We start from the raw sequence: 18,549 nt of genomic DNA, 5'->3' as shown, positions 1-18,549 counted from the left end.
ATATATATATATGTATGTATATATTATATATATATATTATATATATATATATATATATATATATTGGTCTAGATCTATATATCATAACAGCCTATCCAATCATAATAACCCTAAAAAACGGAATTAACGCTTTCTGATTAATTAATAGCTGAAAATATTTATTATGTCTTTTAAAAAAAGATAAATTAAACATCAATAATAATCATAATAATAAATTGTTTCTTATGTCTAAAAAATTTAATCATTTACAGCTACATTAATTAATACATTTTGTTGCTCACTTCAATTATTATAATTATGATCAACTTAATGGGTTAAATAATTATTTATACAAAATTTAAAATTGCATAAAATGGAATATATTCAATTTATTCAAACCCACATACATTCATTTATTTATATATATATATATATATATATATATATATATATATATATATATATATATATATATATATATATATATATGTATAGATTGGTCTAGACCAGGGGTCTCCAAACTTTTCAGTCCGAGGGCCGCATTAGCTATCAAATTTCAGTTCGGGGCCAGTTTCTTCCAGATATGTCTTTAATTTTTCTGGGCAAAGTTCCTCAGCCATCACCAGCAAACATTTTTTCCGTGGACAAAAAGATCTCCGCGGGCCGGATGAAAGGACCTCGCGGGCCGCATATGGCCCGCGGGCCGTAGTTTGGAGACCCCTGGTCTAGACCTATATATCATAACAGCCGATCCAATCATAATAACCCAAAAAAACGGAATTAACGCTAATTAAAAGCTGAAAATATTTATTATGTCTTTAAAAAAAAAGATAAATTAAACATCAATAATAATCATAATAATAAATTGTATCTTATGTCTTAAAAATTTAATCATTTTCAGCTACATTAATTAATACATTTTGTTGCTCACTTCAATTATCATAATTATGATCAACTTAATGGGTTAAATAATTAGTTATACAAAATTTAAAATTGCATAAAATGAATTATATTCAATATAGAAAAATATAGAGTAAGTATTACTTCAATGATTCAAATTATAATTGTACATTTAAAATGTTGGTGTTGATTAATGGTTTGTATTAATTGTATGGGTAATGTAAAGGGTAAGAATTTAGCCATCTTATTTTCCAAAAAACCTGAACAAAGCTAGCCATAACACCTTGTACAAGATAATAAATGTGCTATGGTTATTCATGACATCCATTCTTTCCATGTAGTTTTTCTTCCAGTGTGTGAAATGTCTAGATAGCATATTAATCATTAGTAATACTTTGTATGACAAATATTACTATAAATGAAGAGTATTATGTCATGTATGACAAACATTAATGGTGTGTTTTTAGCCTCCACAATGTGGTATTAGTACAAAAGCAATAATTTTATATATAGATAATTAAAAAACTTTGTGAAAGAGAATTTAATGACCAACAACACATTCAAGTCCTGAGTAAAAATTTGTGTGCATAGATAAACTAGATTTTGATTAAATGTCACATTCATATTGTCTCTGGTAAATGAATATTTTTATGTTTAGATAAACTACATTTATAATTAAATTTTTTGTGACACACATCACATTCATATGGTCTCTCTGGTAAATGTATATTTTTATGCTCTGATAAATCACCTTTAAAATTATAGTAAATGAACATTTTTATGTATTGATAAACTACATTTATACTTCAATTTTTTATGATACATATCACATTCATATGTTTTTATGTATTGTATTTTATGTATTATGTATTGATAATTGACCTTTATAATTAAATGGTAAATGAATATTTTTATGTATTGATAATTGACCTTTATAATTAAATTTTTTGTGACACACATCACATTCATATGGTCTCTCTGGTAAATGAATATTTTTATGTTTTGATAAATCCTCCTTATTCTTAAATTTTTTCTGGCACACATCACATCCATATGGTCTCTCCGGTAAATGAATTTTTTTGTGTGTAGATAAATGACCTTTACGATTAAATTTTTTATTACACACATCACATTCAAATGGTTTTTCTCCTGAATGAATCTTTTTATGATTTGAAAGATTCCGTTTAGTACTAAATTTTTTAAGACACACATCACATTCATATGGTCTCTCTGGTAAATTAAGTAAATGAATATTTTTATGTTTTGATAAATCACTTTTATGATTAAATTTTTTGTGACACACATCACATTCATATGGGCTCTCTGGTAAATGAATATTTTTATGTTTTGATAAATCACTTTTATGATTAAATTTTTTGTGACACACATCACATTCATATGGGCTCTCTGGTAAATGAATATTTTTATGTTTTGATAAACCACTTTTATGATTAAATTTTTTGTGACACACATCACATTCATATGGTTTCTCTGGTAAATGAATATTTTTATGTTCTGATAAATAACGTTTGTGATTAAATTTTTTGTGACACACATCACATTCATATGGTCTCTCTGGTAAATGAATATTTTTATGTTTTGATAAATCCTCCTTATTCTTAAATTTTTTCTGGCACACATCACATCCATATGGTCTCTCCGGTAAATGAATTTTTTTGTGTGTAGATAAAAAACCTTTATGATTAAATTTTTTATTACACACATCACATTCATATGGTCTCTCTGGTAAATGAATATTTTTATGTTCTGATAAATGTCCTTTCTGACTATATTTTTTGTGACACACATCACATTCATATGGTTTCTCTGGTAAATGAATATTTTTATGCTCTGATAAATCACCTTAACGATTAAATTTTTTATGACACACATCACATTCATATGGTCTCTCTGGTAAATGAATATTTTTATGTTCTGATAAATGTCCTGTCTGACTATATTTTTTGTGACACACATCACATTCATATGGTTTCTCTGGTAAATGAATATTTTTATGTTCTGATAAATGTCCTTTCTGACTAAATTTTTTGTGACACACATCACATTCATATGGTTTCTCTGGTAAATGAATATTTTTATGTCTATATAAATTAGATTTATGAGAAAAACTTTTATGACAAACAACACATTCATATGGTCTCTCTGGTAAATGAATATTTTTATGCATAGATAATGCAGATTTTAGAGCAAAACTTTTATGACAAACACCACATTTATGTGGCTTGAGACTAGAATGGATAGCTATTTCATGGCTAGATAAATTACTCTTCTTTGTAAACTTTTTATGACACACACCACATTCATATGGACTTTCTCCTAAATGTATCTTTATATGGTTTGCTAAATAATTTTTGTTATGATATTTTTTATTACACACATAGCATTCATATGGCTTATTAATTCCAGAATGAATATTTGTGTGTGTGGATAAACTAGACTTTGTAGTGAGCTTTTTAGACAAACTAGACTTATTGTATACCTGTTCTTGGTTTATTTTGTTAATCTGTTCACCCTGACTGATCATAACAACTTCTTGCTGATGAAAATCATGACCATATGGATTCACCCTTGTGTGAATGTTTATGTGTTGTTTAACATGATCAAAATGGGAAAATCTTTGACAACACATATCGCACTTGTATGTCTTCAGTCCCTTATCATTGATCCGATATTCTGTTGGGAGATTATCAATCAATTTTGTATGCAATGACTTGAGTTCTTTTAATTCATTTTGAAGATCTGATTTTAAAACTGCTAAATTTTCTTTAAAATCAGTTGAATCTGGTGGGGAAGAAAGTTGTTGCTGTGCTTTGAAACCATTTTGTTTTTCACTCTCCAAAGATGAAATTGTTAATATCTCAGGTTTTATATCTTCAAAAATTGAAAATGCTGTTGATAGATTTGGTTTCATGTCTTCAGCAGATGAAAATGTTGGGTTATCTTGTTTCATCTCTTCTAAATTAAACAAAGGCTTTGTTTTATCAATATTTTTATCTTCTAAAGCTAAAGGTTGCATTGTTTCCTCCAAGTATTTGTCTTTAACAGTTGAAAATTGTGTTGATACATTTTGCATTATATCTTCAGAATTTGAAAAGAGTGTTGATATATTTGTTTGTACTCCTTCTGAACTTGAAATAGCTGATGTTTCATCTGATTTCATGTCCATAAATGTTATGATGTCGTCACACAATTCCTGTTTAACCATAATTAAACTCTCCCAAACTATACCATTAGTGTCATTTGTGTTTTCCATAGCTTTAGATTGATGAATTATTGCACAAAAACTGAAATAAAAATAATCTTGCTTAGAAAACCAAATTAAAATTTCTTTTTGAAAATATATTGATTGCATTTTTAAAAAATGTATAAATATTTCATAACACCATAGAATTTTTTAAGTCATAAAAAAGATCAAACAGGCCTTATTGAGCTATGGTAACATTTGTTTTAACAACTGAAGTGTCTATTATCAATCAGAAGTTTATGAATAGATTAATAGTTAAAAACAGTGTTCATGCCTTAGCACACAATGGTTGGGTGGCACAGTGCACATCTGTTAACCCATATCCCCAGAGTTTGAATCTCAGTAGGGAATCATATAATCATGTTTTCTTTGTCTTTTGCCTTTATTAATCAAAGGGCGACTCCTTTTTTTATAAGCCATATTGTTATATTAATCCAAAGTAAGTGAACGCGTGTGGACAGAGGGCGGGGTAGTGGAGAAGGGGGGGTGTCTAAAATCCGAAAAAAATTGTTGTAAGTCATAAATGGATGACGCCTTACAGACTGATAAATAATATCTAAACTACCACTCACACATCTCCCCCATAACTTTTTGTTTTGACTGCCTGCATGCAAACTCAAACGATGAAAAAATAGCGGGTAAAATCGAGAGCCTAACAATCATGACGGCGATCATTCTTTTATTAAACGACAATTGTAAGTACTTGTAACACATTCACACGGTCAGTCGTGCCACAAAATATCTCTTCCCTCCCTTCCCCTCTTCTTCCAATGACGTAGTAACTGAGCATCCGTTTTTTTATCTGCGAACCAGCGAAAAAACATCACAACAAACATAGGAAAAAAAAGGGAGTAAATTCACTTAAAAAAAGCAATTTTTTAAGTTGGAAAATATGGACTACGAAGTTGTGCTTCTAAAACTAGATTCCAGACTTTTAAAAAATCCTGCCCAAAAACTAGCGATTTTCCAGACTTTTTTAAGTCTTAAATTCACTTTTCTAAATTCAAGACTTTTTCCAGACTGCGTACGAACCCTGAGTGTTGTCGCACAATTTCCACCACCACAGGTACAGTACACTACATCTACATGTATTACAATGTTTGGTCAACCATTATTGTGTTGCATGTGTAGGTCTGCTCTACTTCATCTACCCAAGTAACAAGTTACTATAATAAGTAATATGTGCTTACACATTTCTAAAGAAAAACTGGTTGTAAAATAGTACAATAGTAGTAACATTATTTAGTATTCAGTCTAAGTATTAATAAATCAGTTTAAAAAATTAAACAAGATCTAGTTTTATTTTAAAAGTTGCATTTTTTTAACCCAATGTCAATCTGTTATGAGGGTGAAGCCTTATTATAATTTTTTAATTTTTCGAAAAATGCAAATACAGGATGATGCAATAAAATTATATTTTTTTTGAAAAATGCTAATCCGTGATGATGCAATGAAAAAACCATATGTGCCAACTTTTTTACTTGCGTAATATAGACTTGAATTACGAAGGTCTAAGCTGTTTTAGCCACGCCCACAATTTTTTAAAAGCCCATAAATTAGCCCCTAATGAAGCTAGAGACACAAAAATGGTATTGATGTGTTGGGAAAAAAATCCTTTTTTTTTGTGTGGTATAATTTTATCTGAAATTAATGTAGTTCAAAAACTACGAGCAACAACCTAATATAATCAAGAAGAGGTTCTGCCATTTAATAAACAACAAAAACTATCATTCTAAGCCCAGTAGTTTTTTTTATATGAATTTTTAAAGCTTTAGGTAAAACAGCTTATATGTTCATGTAAAGTTGCAAAATATTTAGTGCCCTTCTTTGGTGTGAGGGTGGGGATTTTTACGAGGGACGTCAACGAATGAATCCAATAACACACAATTCAAGTTCGACTATAATTGTTCTTTATTAAAATGATATATATGTTCAAGTTTCTACCTAACTGATCTACACTGTACTATTTACTTCTACTACTGACTGTTCATACCACATGCTACCTACTACTACGCACTCCCATGACCAATCCTAACACTAACTGTTCTCTACATTCTACAACCTAACACCTTCTACCTTCGCTAGCTAATCATGATCTCCTAACTATCTACATTCTCGGCCGTCTCTGACCGCTACCTCACAACTTCTGGCCTATCGCTCTACTGCCCCACGCCTCAGTGGTCAGCTGACCGTCCCACGTGACCGGTCAGCCCTGTGCGCCCATTGGCCTCTCTACCCAACCCGCTAGGCCTATAGTCTGTTTCTGCTAACCTATATCTGCTAAACATGTCTGACGTAATCTTGCGTCATCACATTTGGGTTTGTATAACGAATTTATTAAACAAATAATGTTAAAAATGTGAACATTGATGCTAGAGAGTGTAGACAATAGGAATATGCAAGTGAAATAAAGATCAATTAAAAGGAAAAGAATTTATAATTACCTTAATTAAGCCCAATTAAGGTGTGTGGTGCAGTTCTACAATGATTGCCACAAGTCACTTTTCATACTGCATATCTATGTTGTTATTGATGATATAAAGATAAAACTTAGCACATAGATGACTAAGGATATGGAAATAGAAACTTACAAGTTAATACATGCTAGAAGAAAAAGAAAATCACATATAATGAAGTCTAACTAAGGGGGTGGGACTGAAATTTTGCATCAATAATACCTGGGTATTATACTCATACTGTAATATGATATGATTAGGATTATGTTGAAGTATCTAAATATTAGTAGCATTAGTTGTAGGCTACTTTTAATAAGTAGCCAAGGATTGCTAATCAATAAATGGTGTAACAGAAACTAGACGAGATGTGTGGCAACGGAAGGATAGACAGCTGCCTTATTTGCTAATCTGAACCTATAAAAAACATTGCTGTTGCTTAGTTTGTTATCTGTAAGTAAAATTAAAGGAATTGGCTATTCGGACCCGGGTCCTAATAGCCTCGGCCACTATTGGGACCCGGCATTAAGTTCGTTAAGCACTTGTACAACCTGTATTAAAATTATACCTTTTATGTTTAGTCTTATAATAGATTGACGACAGAAGCCTGTGGTTGTTTATAACACGTTTAATCTGGTCTAACTACCACGATGGTAACACACAGAGAGGTCGGAAGGAAGTACACAAGGGACATCACTCAAGATAACAATATTATAAATATAACTAATACAGAAGAGTGAGTTCCCTTGACCTCACAATTATTTCAATCTATTACATCCCTTTACCCTTAGAACACAATAACACATCTCTCAATAGAACAATTGATAGTATCCTAAAATCACCAATTATATTGTAACATGAACATTATGGTAGATTACATCCTTACAAACAATGCACAATATGCCACAACATAATCAAAATACAAAACAATGATGTCAAAGTCCTTTTGACCTTTAGAATCATAGGTCTAACTTATTTGGGACTTTGATTGTCCTGCTTGACCTTCTCAGTGGCTTCTGATTTGGTGACTCAAGATTCTGACCATCTGGATTCTCTATCTCAGGAGGTCTAGGATTTAAATCATTAACTCCAGAATTTACATTTTCTGACTCCAGACAACTTGGTTCACTCATATCAACAGAACTTGGTTGTGGAACAACTGAGTTGGTGTGAACTGATCAGACTTGGTGGGATTGACAGATTCACACTTATTATCTGCACAAGTTATTTTTAACTGGTCTGCATGTCTACGGACAATAAGTCCATCATTTGTTTTTACTTTATAAGACACAGGTCCTGTACATTGAACAATTTGACCTGGTATCCATTTTTCCTTTCTCCCATAACTTCTTAGATACACATTCTTATTAACACCAAATTCTCTTCAATGGATGATTTGTCATGATTTACTTTTTGTGTATGTTGATGTTGGGAAACAGACCTTTGAACAGTTGGATGTAGTAGGTCAAGATGAGTTTTAATTTTCCTACCACATAGCAATTCACATGGTGCAACACCTGTTGTTATATGAGGAGTTGTGCGGTATTTGGTTAAGAACCTGTTTACTCTTTCTCTAAGAGAAAACTTGTTACCGGTATTCATTTTTACCATAGCGGTTTTGAATATGCCTACCGCTCTTTCAGCTAAACCATTCCCAGCAGGATGATAGGGGGATGTGGTTATATGCTCAATACCATTTGCCACACAAAACAGTTTAAACTCATGAGCTGTGAAACTAGGCCCATTATCTGAAACAATTTGATCTGGTAATCTGGTAGTGCTTTTTCGTAACCAAACATACTGTTTAAAAGTAATATCCTGGATAATATCACTTTGCAACTGTGATCCAGTATTTGAAGTGGGTGTATTCAATGGCAAAAATCTTTGCTCTTTTCTTTTGATGTTACCCTTTTAGTTTCTGTAAGTGCTAATGATGTTAGCAAAGTTGTTTGATGATCACATTCCTTCTTACTAATGTATTCTCTTTAAAACATTTGAAATTGCCATATCACCATAATCATTTATTAAATTACAAATACTTTGTTTAGGCAACTCTGACTGATAATGGACTGCATCTTCTCCATCTTTTATATTATCTTCACAAAGGTTTTTATTTCTTATTTAATATGGCTTTAAGTCATCATTCACAGACTCTTCAGGCCAACCATTCTTACTGTACTCATATATTTTTATTAAGCACTCATCTTTTTGTGTTTCTCTTTTAATATCATTCACATTTATATTGGAGTTATCCATGATAGTGAAGAGAACAAATACATCTTCTGGTACATAGCTCAGGCTTTGGTTTTTTAAAGGTAATCTACTAAGACTATCTGCACTATTCTCAGATCCAGGTTTGTATTTCAATTCATAATTGTATGCAGTTAGTGTGATAGCCCATCTTTGAATTCTTGGTAAGGCATGCTCAGGTAGGGTTTTGTTTTCTCCAAATAAACCTAGCAATGGTTTATGATCTGTAAAGATGGTGAACTTCCTACCAAACAGAAACTTATGAAATTTCTTAACACCAAAAATGATGCCTAAGCCTTCCCTATCTAACTGAGAATAATTTTTCTCAGCCTGGTTCAAAGATCTACTGGCAAAAGCAATGGGTCTGTCACCCTTCTCATCCATGTGGGACAAGACTGCTCCTACACCATCTGGTGAAGCATCACATGTCAATATAAGTCTTTTCCCTGGGTCATAGTGAGTTAGTAAGGTGTCAGCAGACAAAGCCTCTTTTGCTGTATTAAAAGCAGCTTCTTGTTGTTTACCCCAGTGCCAAGTTGCATTTTTCTGTAGCAGCTTGTACAGTGGTGATAGTTTACCAGACAGATTTCCTATGAACTTTGCATAGTAATTTATCAAGCCCAAAAAAGCTCTTAGTTGTTGGGTATTTTCAGGTTTGGGTGCTTCTTTAATGGCTTTTGTTTTCTCAGGTTGAGGTCTGATGCCTTGCTTGCTTAATATATAACCAAGAAAACTAATTTCTGTCAGCATGAATTGACATTTATCTTTGTTTATCTTTAAACCTTTTTCACCAACAATTTTCAATACTTTATTAAGTGTTTTAAGATGTTCAGTGTCATTCTTACCAGTTATGTACACATTGTCAAAGTACACACAAACATTTGGAATGTCCTTAAAAATACTGTCCATGACAGCTTGGAAAATTCCAGGGCTGGATGATACGCCAAAACATAGTCTTTCATATTGGTAGAGTCCTTTATGTGTGTTTATTGTCGTATAGACTTTTGAATCTGGATGCAGTTCTAGTTGAGTGTAAGCATGACTAAAGTCTAATTCAGTGAATTTGTCTCCTCCTGCCAAATTCAAAGAAATTTCCTCAATGTTAGGAATAGGGTACCTATTTAGCTCTATTTGCTTATTCAGTGTGGTTTTATAATCTCCACAAATTCTTATAGAACCATCCTTCTTTAACACTGGCACAATGGGTGTCGCCCAATCGGAATAGTCTACCTTCTTTATGATGCCATTAGATTCCAATCTACTTAGCTCATTTTCAATTTTATTCCTCATTGCATAAGGTGGAACTCTAGCTTTGCAGTATCTTGGATTTGTATCTTTAATGCTTAACTTCACTGTTCTATCATTTAGTAATCCAGAGTTACCAAAAACACATTTATTTTCAGATATTACTTTATCTAGTGAAGTAAGACTAGATTCTTTTACATTCTTCAATGAACAAATACTCTCCCAATTTAACTTAAGATCACTTAACCAGTTCCTACCTAGTAATGGCGGTCCATTTCCTTCAACCACAAGAAGAGGAAGTTTAACACTTTGACCATTATAACTTACATGAACCATACACTCTCCTATTACCGGAACATTGTCACCAGTGTATGTTGTTAGACACTTGTGACACGGCTGTAGAGACACTGATCCTCCTGTGACAGCGTCAAACTCTTTCTTTGTTATGACTGTTAGAGATGCTCCAGTGTCAAGTTGGAAGCTGATGCTCTTACCGTTGATATTAACTTGTACATTGATGGGAGCATGACTTATTGATTTCACAGAGAACAGGTTGAAATCCGGCTGCAAATCCGTTTGAGCATTTTCACTGGTAGAGTGGTTCATTGGTTGGGTTAGGTAGTCTTGGTGAGAGTTAACATAGTGCTGCTTTTGGTTGCGGTACTGTCTTGACTGGCTAGATTTAGCAACAGACGAAGACTTTGCGAAGCAGGCCTTGGCAATGTGACCTTGCTTACCGCACTTATAACAAGTTGCTAACTTGAACTTGCACCGATGAGATGCATGGGGACCTTTGCATCGATGACATTTTTGATAATTATTACTAGATTTAGATCTAGGATTTGAACGAGCAGGGTGTTTAGCATAAGTTGGAATGCTCTGTTGGGGTTGGTGTTTATTGACTAACCTGCTGTTTACTGCATGGATCTCTGAAGGTGCTAAAGATCTCACCGCATCTGATGACTGCTGGATTGAAGTTGCGAGTTGTATTGCTTTTTCCAATTTTAGATCTGACTCGAGCAGCAACCTTCTTTGAATATCAGGGCTGTTTACACCTGTCACAAACTTTTCACATAGTCTGTCAGACAGCGTATCGCCGAATTCACAAAATCTACTTAAATGACGTAAAGCAGCAACATATTCTGTTATTGACTCGTTTGGTTGACGAGTCCTACTGTCAAATCTAGCTCTACATAAAAACTTTGATGGGGTAGGCGCATGGTGGTCTGTTAGCAATTTGCTCAGCTCGTTAAAGCTCTTGGTATTTAGACTAGCTGGTGCGCATAAGTCTTTTAGTAGCCTAAATTGTTGAGGCCCTATGACTGTTAACAAAACAGCTCTCTTTTTGGCTTCTATCGTCACGTTGTTTGCTTCTAGGTAAAAGCTTAACCTCTCTAGGTAATCTTGAATGATTTCATCATTCGCATCAAATTCTTTTATTTGGCCATACAGCGCCATAATTCTAGAAATAATTAGCTAATAAGCTCTAGCAAACCTCTTTTTTGCGTAAGTAGGTGCTCTTTCTAGTAGATGTTTATCCTTCGTCGCCAGTTATAATAGATTGACGACAGAAGCCTGTGGTTGTTTATAACACGTTTAATCTGGTCTAACTACCACGATGGTAACACACAGAGAGGTCGGAAGGAAGTACACAAGGGACATCACTCAAGATAACAATATTATAAATATAACTAATACAGAAGAGTGAGTTCCCTTGACCTCACAATTATTTCAATCTATTACAAGTCTAATTGATTTTTCTTGTGGATTTGCTCGCATTTTGTTGTTTTTTATTGTAATTAGTTATGCGGATTAGCTAGCGTTAGTTCTTGTGTTGCTATTTCTAAATACCCTATATTTAGCTCTGTATACAAAATCATTAAATTTTGTGAAATTATCGTTAGATGTCACGGTCGAGTGGAGAACGCTGTACCTCAAGTTTCTTGATCAGTTACGGGATCGGAACCTATCAAAGCTCTTGTTTTTGCGTGAAGTAAAGTGTATTTATCTAAGTTTAACGTTCCATTGAATTGTTTGCATAGGTGTCTTTTTTTAATTTTTTTTTTTTTAAATTTAAATAGATTTTTTTTTCTAGATTTAGGGTTTTAAACACGACAATTATAAAAACATCGCTCTATTGTTCGCCCGCTCGCGTTTTCTGGTCAGCGCAAGAAAAATACCGACATGTTCTTTTTGACTTTTAAAAAAATGTATCTCTGTTGCTTTAGATCAAATTATTGTTAAAGTGTTAAATGTTCCTATTTTATCTTTGACTTAGTTTTTTGTTTTTTAATTTCCATTGCCTCTATACTATAGCACTATATTTTAACTATTAGGCCTATTTCTATTTGATTTTTATATTACTCATTGGTTAGGCTATCTATAGCCTACCATTACTACTAAAAAAAAGTTTAAAATTTAAATGGAATTAGTTTAGGCTGGAGAGCAATATTTAATATTTAGTTATTTCTTCTTCTTCTTCGTTCTTAATTATTAGTGTTGAAGGGGATCGAGATTTATCTGCCAGTGGGTTTGAACTCGAGACTTTGTTCGAATTTATCAACCATGAGCTTTTTGCCGACTCGACCACGCCTCCAACACAATTAAGCGTTACGTGTAAACTAGTTATGCGCCATTGAGGCCATTGACTCCGATTTCAGCCTGCTTTTCTTTTTGGATTTGCTTCCATAGCCTTTGTCCAACCAAGAACAAACTACAAGGCAGTAGTTGTTTAATTTTGGAGTTGTCTCTCCTAGAAGAGTGGCTGTCCCCAGCTAACGAGCCTCATCTGCCAGAGGGTTCGAACTCGAGACTTTTCAGTTTAGCAACCATGAGCTTTACCGACTCGACCACGCCGACCTCTCTAATCTTTAGATCTAGGGCCTATTTAAAATTTTAATTAGGTATTATTTACTAATATTTACCCGGGAGAATGTTTACACCGATGTCCGATAATGGAATCTTCTTTTAAAAAGGGGTGTTAGGTTACTGGTAGACTAGTTAACTAAATACTAAATACACACATGGCTGACTAATGTAAATGCTAACCCTGTCCCTAACCCTAACCTCAACCCTGGTCCTACCATACATGATACGCCTAACCCTACTTAGTATGTAGCATTAGAACAAAGGGAGATAATTTTCATACAAAAACCTGCCCAGAGCTTTTGACTGATTTTTCAAATTTTGTTTTTACCACTGTCTCTTATTAATTTTAAATTAATATCATATTAATTTCCAATACACAAAGCAACTACATTTTCAAAATCTACTGAGGTTCAGCTATAGCCTAATGCAATTACTTTTCATTTTCTTTAATTTTTGCCTATAAATAAATTGATCTGAAAACAATATATGCTCTAAATCAACTTTATTTTAATATATAAACACTTGCCTGCACACAAAACTATGCAAAATCAGTTAAATAAACCACGTGTGATTCTTATTTAATAAAGAAATTGTGATAGAATTTTACAAATACATTTTTTATGATTTTTTTAAGATTTGGACCTTTATCAGCCATGTTGTTTTTTCCTATATAATTAGTCATAGGAAAAATGTACATTTTTAAAAATAAAGCATAACATCAAACAGAAACAAGCCTGCACAATTATTAATGCAAATTTACATAAAGGAAACACCCCTGATTCATAATATATCATTAGAATTCAAAAAACATTTTGCAAACATATTTTATAAAATTTTCATTTTTGTTTCCCACTAGTTTCATTTTTTACAGAGATTATATAAGACCATACATTTTAAACAGAAAAAAAAATATTTCTCCTCTCTTGTTGAAGCTAGAAATATAAATTTGGTACCAATGGAATTCTTAATCCTTCCTCTAACTAACTCATATCATTTTAAGATTAAATACTCAAAAATTAATTTTGAATGCTACACCTACAACTACAACCTACCATAATTTAGTTAGTAATTGACACCAGCGAGAAAAGTCTCAAAGGTATTTGAGAGGTCCATAAATTAATTTTAAAACCTTGCACGGCGTAGTTACAATTAATATGGTTATAAAATCCTGCCTGTCTGGTTTTTTCTGACTTTACTAAAGATTGGATGTATTTGATGTTTTTAATATTTTCGGTAACTAAATAAAAATAAAAAAAAGCAAAAACAATTTGGTTTTCACGTGTAATGGCGACATAAACAATGGCCGCCATAAATTTTATTGTACACATTGTAAGCTAAAAATAGAAAAAATAGGTCATGGTGTTTAAATTTGCATAGTTATTTAAAAACTTGATCTGCAAAGTTTTGTAAACAAAATAACTATAAAGTGGGGCTGTCAGAAATCGATCAGGGAGTTCCTTTACAGCCAATCAATGTTTGCCTTTTGAAAGTGAAACATCTGGTTATAACTTAGGCTTGATGAAAATAAACAGAAATGTAGCCTTAAACTCGACAAATTATTTTCAAGTTCTCTGGATCTGCAACTTGTATAGCATTGATTCTAAAAATATTAAATTTCTCAATGGACACCAGCGAGTTGACGAGATTCCTTCCGTAATGTTGTTGACATGGAATAAAAATGTGCTTTTTTAGATTTAGGACCATAAAACTAATAAAAGATAAAATTTTATTAAAAACTTAAGCCTAAAATTAATTCAGAAATGTAATATTTTTAGAATCAATGCTATACAAGTTGCAGATCCAGAGAACTTGAAAATAATTTGTTGAGTTAAAGGCTACATTTCTATTTATTTTCATCAAGCCTAAGTTATAACCCGATGTTTCACTTTCGTAAGACAAACATTGATTGGCTGTAAAGGAACTCCCTGATCGATTTCTGACAGCCCCACTTTATAGTTATTTTGTTTACAAAACTTTGCAGATCAAGTTTTTAAATAACTATGCAAATTTAAACACCATGACCCTATTTTTTCTATTTTTAGCTTACAATGTGTACAATAAAATTTATGGCGGCCATTGTTTATGTCGCCATTACACGTGAAAACCAAATTGTTTTTGCTTTTTTTAAATTTTTATTTAGTTACTGAAAATTTTAAAAACATCAAATACGCCTACACCCAATCTGTAGTAAAGTCTGAAAAAAACCATACAGACAGGATTTTATAACCATATTAATTGTAACTACGCCGTGCCTGATTTTTAAATTAATTTATGCACCTCTCAAATACCTTTGAGACTTTTCTCGTAAAATTTTATCTTTTATTATTTTTACGATCCTAAAACTAAGAAAGCACATTTTTATTCCATGTCAACAACATTACGGAAGGAATCTTGTCAACTCGCTGGTGTCCATTTGCCATTAGCCTTAGGGCATTAGGGCCTAATGGCCCTAAGGCCTAAGCCGCCGTAGTATGTAGCTTTTTCTGACAGGGGCAGACAACCTACCCCCAAAATCTCACCATGAAAAAATTTTGTGTTTTTAAAAAAAATATTTGGGGTACTCTCTGTTTTTTTGGAAATAAAAAAGTACTCTACTGTTTCCTGTCATTTCTACCACGTTTTTTGAACAGGAGAGGATCAGCTCTGTAATGAAGTAAAATTTTCATTTTTCCGATGTTTTTTTTACCAAGAAAACTTCAAGTGAAAAATTAGGTGAGCTTGAACCTATTACATTTATAATTATAACATTATTCTTTTAGCAGAAATGAGAATAACTTTACAGAAGAACCATTTACTCTTGTAACTAAACCATAAAAAGTTAAAAAACTCATCAGCAATTTACTTAAATTAATTTTTTCCCTAACTCAGTAGGGAAGCTTTTTTCAGCTGCCATCTTGTTTCCGTAATAGATAATATATAGTAAAAAATGTACTCATCTTAAAACCTTAGTGTTGCAATAAATAGCTGAGACTTTTAGCAGAATTGAGAATAACAATACAGAAGAACCATTTATTCTTGTAACTGAATCATAAAAAGTTAAAAAACTCATCAGCAATTTACTTAAATTAATTTTTTCGCTAACTCAGTAAGGCAGCTTTTTTCAGCTGCCATCTTGTTTCCCCAATAGAGAAAATATAGTAAAAAATGTACCCATCTTAAAACCGGTAAACGGAAAAAAAGTCACAGGAAAAAAAACCACAGAAAAAAAGTCACAGTTTTTAATAGGAAAAAAAGTCACAGTGGAAAAATTTTATCGGAAAAAAGTCACAGAAATAAAGTCACAAAAATCTTTTTAGAAATATTTTTATTAATTTGTTAAGAATTGTAAAATTTTCTATGTTTATTGTTGTGGGTTGTATTTTTTTATAGCATAAATTATTTATAGACGTTAAAAGATTATGATTTATAACAATTGTAAGTAAAAATACTCTAAGATAGTTAACACAACAATCTCAACTTTTGTTACGTATTTAGTTAAATACGCGGTAGAAAAGTTAATTATAAAAGAAATTTAGGCACATTTTGCCGTAGGCTATTCTCTGGTCGGCCTCTCCTCAGTAGGCATTGTCCAAACATATTTTGTGTTGTTGACATTATGCGTCAATGACAGCCTTTGAACCTTGTCGGCTTTCTGTTTTGATCCTAAGTTTTGTTATGTAATGAGCGTGATAAATGTGGGGAGTAAAGGTGGTTGATCTAAACATAACTATTGTTGCCATGAGTTGAGGGCAGCAAGTCAGATGAACTTACCATTTCACGGTAATTTAATATTGGTATTTAAAAAAAAAACACGATGAAAAACGTGGACTTTGGAGCATTCTATTAAATGCTACTAATCTTAAGTTTAAAATAATTACAATCTACATACTTCATAATAATTTTTTTTAGATGAATTATAAAAATTCCTATGCGTATACAGCCTACACCCATTACATTATATTTAATTAATCCTAAGTTAATTTGCACTCTCTAAATATTTAATACATAAAAGTATTAACAAATATATCATGCAAATATATATTTGTGACTTTTTTTCCTGTGACTTTTTTTCTGTGTTTTTTTTTCCTGTGTTTTTTTTTCCTGTGACTTTTTTTCCTACAATCCTTAAAACCTTAGTGCTGCAATAAATAGCTGAGACTTTTAGCAGAATTGAGAATAACAATACAGAAGAACCATTTATTCTTGTAACTGAATCATAAAAAGTTAAAAAACTCATCAGCAATTTACTTAAATTAATTTTTTCCCTAACTCAGTAAGGCAGCTTTTTCAGCTGCCATCTTGTTTCTGTAATAGATAATATATAGTAAAATATATACTCAGTTCAAAACTCCAGTACTTTAATAAATAGTTGAAGATTGAATCAGAAAAGTGAATAACTATACAGAAGAACCTTTTTCCCTTGTAATAGAATTATAAAATGTTCAAAAAGAAGTCAGCAATTTACTGAAATTAATTTTTTTCTTTTACAGAATTAAGTTACAAATTTCTTAACATATCTAGTGAATTTTGCAGAGCGTGCTGTTCCAGACAGCCCCAGAAATGATCAAGTAGATGAAGCTCGACCCCAGCAGCTGCTAGCGGACCGATGAGGATGTTTTTGGACAGAAGATAGTGGCTGATATGGTTCACCGGTATCTGTTGGTGGACAATAGGCTCCTGCGATATGTCCTGTCTGTGCTCTTACAGTCTACGCAGGATGTTAAGGAACGGCAGATATCCCCTTACTTGACTGGTAGCTATTCTGACCCTTCTGAGGAAATGTTAAAATGGACTCAGCTCCTGCCCACAAGATCCATGCTGAGAGGATGCTGGGATATATGGACTGATGCGCTGAGCTCTAAACACCACTGGGTTTTCTGGATTTCAGGATGAAGGCAAAGCTGAACTCAACCCTTCAGTGGCTGGAAAGGAAGTCAGAAGCAGAGCAGAAAGTCCTAGAGGGACAGCTCTGGGCTGGTAAGGACTGCAATTACTTCAGAAGGTTTTTGAATCAGAAGACTGGGATTCCTGTACAATCAATAATTGTGGATCTTGCAAACAGTGACCTCAGTTTTGATTAATAGTTAGTGGTGAGTTATTCATTTTATTATTATTTGTTGAAACACCCAGCTATTGAATTGTTTTAATCAGCTCAATATAATGTACAGAATAGTATTGACTGTATTGTAAGTAAATTAGAACCTACACATGAGGTGAGTAAGAAACAATTTTTCCCCTCATTTTAAATAAAAAATGTCTTTAAATAAAAAGCTAGGCCTATTCATTAATTAGGTATAGCCTAGTTAACTATTATTCTTTGCATTTCAGGGTACTTAATTGTATATTTGTATTGTAATATTATAGCCAAAATGTAGTTTTAAGTTTTTAAAGATAGTGCTCTCTCGGGCCTAACAATTTAAATTTTGAAAGAAAATTATTTAGGCCTAGTATTAATATTAAATTTTTTAATTAGGCCTATGCGCAAAATAATACCAAATTATTATAGCTGTAATTAAATTTTCTGTGTTATTTCAGGGCTGATATTATTGTAACTTTTATTTGTGATAAATTGTGATATAATATTTCCAAATACAATTTTTTTAAGATCAT

The 18,549-nt window shown here is 32.3% G+C and overlaps 2 protein-coding genes across 6 annotated transcripts in view; one reads left to right on the top strand and one right to left on the bottom strand.

The window, feature by feature from the left end:
• The window catches only part of LOC131951159 (zinc finger protein 728), a 154,235-nt gene that overhangs the window by 30,804 nt on the left and 104,882 nt on the right, over positions 1 to 18,549 (top strand). The window lies entirely within an intron of this gene.
• The window catches only part of LOC131951164 (zinc finger protein OZF), a 40,752-nt gene that overhangs the window by 21,655 nt on the left and 548 nt on the right, over positions 1 to 18,549 (bottom strand). For 3 of the 4 annotated variants that reach the window (XM_059313488.1, XM_059313490.1, XM_059313489.1), the window contains exons 2-3: positions 6,589 to 6,662; positions 514 to 4,184 (exon numbers count right to left, since the gene is read on the bottom strand). In XM_059313488.1, the coding sequence (XP_059169471.1) occupies positions 2,744 to 4,153 (1,410 nt within the window). In that variant the 5' untranslated portion in view covers positions 4,154 to 4,184; positions 6,589 to 6,662 and the 3' untranslated portion in view covers positions 514 to 2,743. Of the gene's footprint in view, positions 1 to 513; positions 4,185 to 6,588; positions 6,663 to 18,549 lie in introns of those variants that run through there. The other variant, XM_059313491.1, reaches the window with a different exon arrangement.

This window comes from Physella acuta, unplaced genomic scaffold (genome assembly GCF_028476545.2).
Source record: "Physella acuta isolate Inbredline_101_S28 unplaced genomic scaffold, ASM2847654v3 ptg000802l, whole genome shotgun sequence".
In the NCBI taxonomy this organism is placed as follows: Eukaryota; Metazoa; Mollusca; class Gastropoda; family Physidae; genus Physella; species Physella acuta.
This window is presented reverse-complemented; position numbering and strand designations above follow the sequence as displayed.